The following is a 6442-nucleotide window of genomic DNA, read 5'->3' as shown; positions in this document are numbered from 1 at the left end:
GTCAGTCTGTATAGGTTAACAATGTACGGGTTTTATGTTTAAAATAACCCTGTTTTTACCTTCACTTCCCTTTCTATTATTTGTTATCCTTTTTTCTTTTCTTCCTCTGTTGCAACTTCTTTCAACTACTACTTTTCAATAAATCACAGTAGGACCAAGCCCTCCTGTTTCCTTAAAAAAAAATTTTGTTTGACGATGCCCTTGGGAACGGCACGGAACGAAGCGTCGCCGCACATCGGGCGGCTATTATTAAGGCACGCTACCGTCAACGACAGCGGAGAGCTTTGCCCGTTTTATTCTTCCGTCCTTCGTCTCTGCCTTCGCCCCTTCTCCTTGCCACCGCCCCCGCACCGCGCTGAAGAGCGGCGGCTTGGCTGGCTCCGGGTCCTGTCGTCGGCGCGCAACCTGAGGTGAGAGATCCGCATGCGATTCTCAGTTCCTCTTCTCTCCGCAGTATTGTGAGGCTACTCTCGCCATTCATTTTCTTGGGGCTGGCTCTCTTCTACTGTGGTGGTCGTCGGTCGTGGGAACAAGGATTCCAGTTCTTGGAAATCGATATTGGTAGGTGCGAGGGTTCCGGCTGCTGAGGTTAATCGATAGGACCGGGATTGTGGTGTGGTTCGCGGCGTCTGGTGTGGAATTCGAGCGGGGTGGTGCAGAATTTCGGCTGATTCTTTTGGCTCGGTGTTGAATAGGATATTTTCCCTATCAAATTGGGTGAGGAAGGGAGGGAGGGTTCTCCTTCTGCGGAGATCTTGGCATTGAAATCAATGCACAATGAATGCACAACGTTTGATTAGTTTCGAGGACCAGGCCATTTCTGCATTGGAGTTGTCCACGGTTTGAATTTACTAGTATGAACGCAAATGTTGTTGTAATCAGGGTACAGGCTCTGTTCTTTTTTTAAAAGAAAGATTCCGCCCCCTTTTCGCCTTAGCACATGAAAAATCAGGATAATTTCTAAAGAATGAGATTCTGAATTCAGAGAGAAAGAGACCAACTAAATCAATCTTCAAACTAGCTAACTGATTCATGTCTGGTTTTATCGGGTGAATTAGGTTGCATTACTAGACTATTCATGTTCCTTCCGTGGGAAAGGAACATGGGGCTTGGTGCAAGGATCCAGCGCCAATTCCACTTTTTAGATGATGGATAAACAAAAAAAAATTGCTCCAGATGTGTAGGCGGTACAAGAATTCATCCTTTTTCCATTCTCTTGCACGTCAATGATGCATTAATTGAATTCCTTAACTGGGGGCATAGGCATATTTCTCTTGCTTTCTAGATGTAACTAAATGTTACTAGTTAAAATACTTGGTCATTGTTGCCTATGGTCATCAATAAAATTGGGCTGCAGTTTGGAGATGCAATTCTGTAGTGTAATTTGTTGGATACTTGGCAAAACACCCAATACCCAGTTCTCATGCATAGCATAGAAGAGCTTTTTTAGGCAACATACATAAGAGACCCTTTGAGCCATACTGCTCAGAAGATATATGATTATTAGAAAAATGACATTGATTACAATAATGGTTGGCTTTTTATATATTATTATTGACAGCCAAAACAGTATTAATGTTGCACTAAGCTTGAGGTACTCCTTTGAAGAGGTCAAGATGTTGTGGCGCACAGTACGCAGTATGGATGTAATGATGCATTCTTCGAGTTTCCTTCTTCCAAAACTGCATCGACCTGCCAACAAATCAGTCAAGAACTATGCTTTAGTTGTTCTTAACCAGCATCTTCCACGATACATGCCTCGCCTCTGGGATCATGGTAACTCTAGCTCGTTTCTCTTTCTTTTTTGTACTTTGTTGGAAAAGTATCCTTAAAAGTTTACCTTTGAATTTGATGTAGAACAGCAAACTTAAGGATCTGTGCTGATGGAGGAGCTAATCGTATTTTTGATGAGATGTTTCAGTTGACCAATGATGAAGATGAGAAAAGCACCAGAAATAGGTGAATTTTTTATCCATCATTTCGTAGCACAGTGGATATTGATTTTAAACATTCTTAAGATGTTATCATTATAGAAGCTTCCATGTTCTGCTATCTTTATCACTGTCAATACATTAATGATCACTACAGAGCTTATACTTCCTGACAAAATTGTCATTTACTCTGAAATAGGTTTCTCCATCGATTAGCTGTGCCTTATGCAAAAAAAAGGATAGCTTTTCTACTGTCCATCAAGTGGTACCAAAATTATTACTTGTAGGTTCTGAAAAATGGTACCTCCCATGTTATAATTGGTGGTATCCCTTTGTACCTCTTGATGGACCGTATGGACTCATGCGAAACTAGCTAGAATGGGTTTGAATGTGTGTCTGTGAAGGTTGGGTAGGATTTCATTTCCTAATTAGTTGAGTTTCATAGGATCGCTTAAGTTCTGGTCCAACATTGTGCTTGCAGGTTAAGTTTATTCTAGAGCCCATTGAACAGTTATTCATAAAAGAATGAAATTTTGGTTTCCGTGTCTGGGGGAATCAGATTGAATAATTATGAAATATGAATATATGACCGGGATGGCTTTGGCTCTAGGACTCATAGGCCTCATCCTGTGTTGTAGTGGTGTGCAGCTGCGGGAAGAGCGGTGCATAATGGGGAGGTTGTGGAAGAGGCAAAGTAGATGAAAGAAGGATAGATGTGAGGAGATGTCTCTTGCTTCAGTCTTCAATCTATATGCTAAGATGCCTAAGCATGTATGCATTGTTGCCACTTGTACATCCCAAGCGTTTTTAAATATATTTTTCATGTCGAATATGTATAGGTTATACCATAATAGTCCCAGTACTTTGAGATGATTGCAGAACCCTTGTTAATGATTCACAGAAGTCTTTATTTTCTGTAACTGGTCAGAGCATCAAAGATCAAACATAGAAAAATGAACTTTGATTACTAGTGTTTGTTTTCTTGAAGTCTTTCAGAAGAGTTGCTGCATGTTATGATTAGGTTATGATTCTGGTTTGATATTCTATTCTCTAAAAGAATTGTTGCTTTCCAGACTTCATTGTCATTTTCAAAAAATAAATAATAAAAAATCAATTTCTGTATACCAAGCTGTTTCTATGCACTGGTTATCTACTCTCCCCTGTGAAACAGACAAACAGGAATTCTGAGGACTCTTCTTACCTAACATCATAATTGGTTGCTATCGTCCAGGTATATTCCAGAAATTATTGAGGGGGATATGGATTCTATAAGGCCTGAAGTAAAATTGTTCTACTCTAGTCAGGTTCTTTTACTTGAGTTTTCTTTTCTACATGGTTTATCTGGTCATTCTAGTTAGGTTTCTACATTGCAGTCAGTTCGTACATGATGTTAAGTTAGATGTAACTCGTAAGAACTAAACATGCAGTAGTACTGTCATGCCCTAATGGCTTTTAAAAGACCATTGTACACATATACGGCAGAAGGAATTAAAACCGACTTTGTGCCTGGCAGTCAACCAATGTTTTATAGGCTTGTAGTGGATAACTGAATGGCATCCTATATTCAGAAACAAAAAAAAAATACTAATCCTTAACTTGTCAAGGAGTTGATCTGACGTTCTACTCTTCAATCAAATTGCTATATATAAATTAACTGCAGAAATGTGAAGTCCTCTTACTCCGTAGAAGCTTGTTTGATCATTACATCCTATATTCAGAAACAAAGAAAATACTAATCCTTAACTTGTCAAGGAGTTGATCTGACGTTCTACTCTTCAATCAAGTTGCTATATCAATTAATTGCAGAAATTTGAAGTCCTCTTACTCCGTAGAAGCTTGTTTTTCATTATGTATAATCTTGACCCAAGAATTCTAGGGCCTTCTGCATTTCTGCTTAGTGCTTGCTACAAGGAGGATCATCTGGTCAAAAACTCTGAACGGATGCTGGCTTGGTGACTTTGGAGGAAAGCCAAGTCTTTTGGTTATTGTCTTGAAAAACATGCTGTTTTCTAATTACTATGGTCAAATCAATAAATGATTTGATGCTTCCATCTATTGCATACTTGAACAAAAATGTGTGGCTAAAAGTCTGTTTCAAACTAGGTTTCCAAAATTCACTTCTGCAATGAGCTTCAATATGGCATTAACAAACGCATGGCATTTCTTTGTATCACACTAGTTTCCATACATATGAACTTTTCTCAAAGTGCTTGACAATCAAGTGAACTTTTAAGCTGACAATTGACTAGACTTTCGAAGCTAAAGGTTGAACAATACTTCATAAATGATACAAAATTTAATCAGTGAAGTACCTGTCTAGCATACTTGTCTGTAAATTGACTTTGGTATCTGAATTTTAAGATCAAGTAGAGTTCACATGTTGTTCTGTGTAGAATTTGAATTTAGTACCCGTGAATTAATTATACTACATATGTGATCAGGATTATCATGGTTTCTCTAAACACTTCCTATTTTCAGGGATCCAAAATTTCTGATAAATCACATAACCAGGAGACAACAGATTTACACAAATGTATTTCTCGTATCCATCACAGTACACCTGAACATGAAAAACATAATGTAAGTAGCAATCATATTATTTGGTCTTGATACTTCTGTTTCTGTTTCCTAAGACCGACAGCTTGATATTTTCTATCAATCAAATTCACAGCTGTACAAAATTAATTGGTCAATGGGACTTACTTTTTTTCCTTCAAATACTGTAGCTATGTGTCCTTGTTACTGGAGCACTAGGTGGAAGGTTTGATCATGAGGCGGCAAATATCAATGTTCTGTATCTGTTTTCAGAAATGAGAATTGTCCTCCTATCAGATGATTGCTTGATTCGACTTCTTCCCAAAACACATCACCATGAACTCTATATTGAATCATCTATTGAAGGACCACATTGTGGGCTTTTTCCTGTTGGAGCACCATCAACAAACACCACAACCACTGGCCTGAAATGGAATCTAAGTAAATTTCTTTATGCTCTTTTGTTTGGTCATAAACATGTTGGAGTTCCAGGTTGAGCTGCGTGCTTTATGGATTTTCTAAAAAAATCAAATCAATGTCTATATTGTGGGAACACTGAAGAATTATCGGTTGAAATAAAATAAAAATGCATATAGTATCAAGTTTATTCATGAAAAAATAACCTAGTACAAAATAAAGTATTCTTTGCTGGCATTTACGTAAGCATTGAATTCCACAAGAACCGATTTCACTCAGTTCTCATGAAGGATGTACATGAACAGTGTAGGATTTTAGTTTTGTTTCATTTTTATTTTATGTCCTGAGAGGAAAGCTTTGTTCTAAGGTAGTGTTGATCCTTTTCTCCACTTCCAGGTGAATCAAAGATGAGATTTGGGAGCATGATAAGCACATCAAACATTGTGCAATCCGAGAAGGTAACTGTACAGTCTGATGCAGATCTTTTGTGGACAATTTCTCTACGAAACCTGGCCTAAAGTGCTCCTAGTTAGTAATCATCGATCTATAGTTATTCTGCTTCTGTTTCCTGGCGACCAAGCTCTTGTACAGCCGTTTTTGTGTTTATGGTGAGTTGTGTGTCTGGTAAATAAATACCGTCTGATGGCTCATGGATAGTTTGTCATCAGATAGGAACTCAAAAATCATGAGGTAGAATGATGTCTAACACGATGTTTTAGCTGCTGGCGAGTTATGTGAATAACACAAGAGACGTGCATGTTGTCCTCTTGGCCTGTATAACTGACTGTATTGTTTAATCTGCAAGAGGGCTTGTTATATGGAAAGAGTATTTTCAAGATTTCACACGGTTTGGCTGGTTTTCGTTATGATGAATTGATGATGCAGAGTTTGGTTCTTGGTTCAGTGGTGATGAGTGGTCTACCCTACATTGCCTATGGTAGAGTTTGAAACTTACCTCTCCTTTTTTTTTTCCGTGGCAAGGATAGAGTTTTCACTTGAGTTACATGACTATGCCTATCTACTCTTGCTCCACGAATGGCCTAATATAGTAAGGGAACAAGACCATTAAAAATGATTTTGAAAAGTAAAACAAACCAAAACCATAGCCACCCCCCCCCCCCAAAAAAAACGTACACATGTATTAGAACCTATAAAGACAAGTAGAAACACAAATGCAAAGGATACAGAGGGACCCTAAAATTGAAGCAAAATACAACCAGGCCACTGGCAACAAATGACCGTTTCCAACAATAGTTCATCACTCATGGAGGTAATACAACAATTAGAAATTTACCGAGAAAATCAAATACCCCCAGCTAACAGAATTGCTTACATTTGTCCACATCTAACACAATTGTCTTGGTTCCTTTGCATATTTACCCGGTTGTAATGTACTTCGTTAACTTAATGACTTCATGTAGCCAATATATTCGCACAAGAAAATCGTATAGTCGGGTTAGTCGTTCACTACCGGAATACAGAAATTTTGTGAGAGCTGTAAACACTTATGAAAATAGGTTTTCCTAGAGTTTTTGCATCACCTTCATGAAAACAAAAAA

General features: G+C 38.2%; 1 protein-coding gene across 6 annotated transcripts; it reads left to right on the top strand.

Annotated features, from left to right (window-relative positions):
• The first annotated feature begins 286 nt into the window (after positions 1 to 286).
• LOC112895679 (thiamine pyrophosphokinase 2) lies at positions 287 to 5776 on the top strand. Of its 6 annotated transcripts, none has more exons than XM_025963660.1 (7): positions 287 to 410; positions 1609 to 1776; positions 1863 to 1959; positions 3163 to 3235; positions 4410 to 4511; positions 4658 to 4907; positions 5280 to 5776. In XM_025963660.1, the coding sequence occupies exons 2-7, from the start codon at positions 1617 to 1619 to the stop codon at positions 5399 to 5401; spliced, it is 804 nt and encodes a 267-aa protein (XP_025819445.1). In that variant the 5' UTR covers positions 287 to 410; positions 1609 to 1616; the 3' UTR covers positions 5402 to 5776. The 6 variants fall into 6 exon arrangements, with proteins under 6 accessions (XP_025819445.1, XP_025819446.1, XP_025819449.1 ...); XM_025963661.1 differs by having other exon boundaries at positions 297 to 410; positions 1562 to 1776; XM_025963664.1 differs by lacking the exon at positions 287 to 410 and adding an exon at positions 2570 to 2702 and having other exon boundaries at positions 1858 to 1959.
• Positions 5777 to 6442: the final 666 nt, after the last annotated feature.

Source organism: Panicum hallii, chromosome 5 (genome assembly GCF_002211085.1).
Source record: "Panicum hallii strain FIL2 chromosome 5, PHallii_v3.1, whole genome shotgun sequence".
Lineage (NCBI taxonomy): Eukaryota > Viridiplantae > Streptophyta > Magnoliopsida > Poales > Poaceae > Panicum > Panicum hallii.
This window is presented reverse-complemented; position numbering and strand designations above follow the sequence as displayed.

Coding starts and splice junctions, on each gene's coding strand:
- LOC112895679 (XM_025963660.1), top strand. CDS start 1,617: ATGTTGTGGCGCACAGTACGCAGTATGGATGTAATGATGCATTCTTCG. Junction 1,777..1,862: donor GCCTCGCCTCTGGGATCATG/GTAACTCTAGCT, acceptor GATGTAGAACAG/CAAACTTAAGGATCTGTGCT. Junction 1,960..3,162: donor GAGAAAAGCACCAGAAATAG/GTGAATTTTTTA, acceptor GCTATCGTCCAG/GTATATTCCAGAAATTATTG.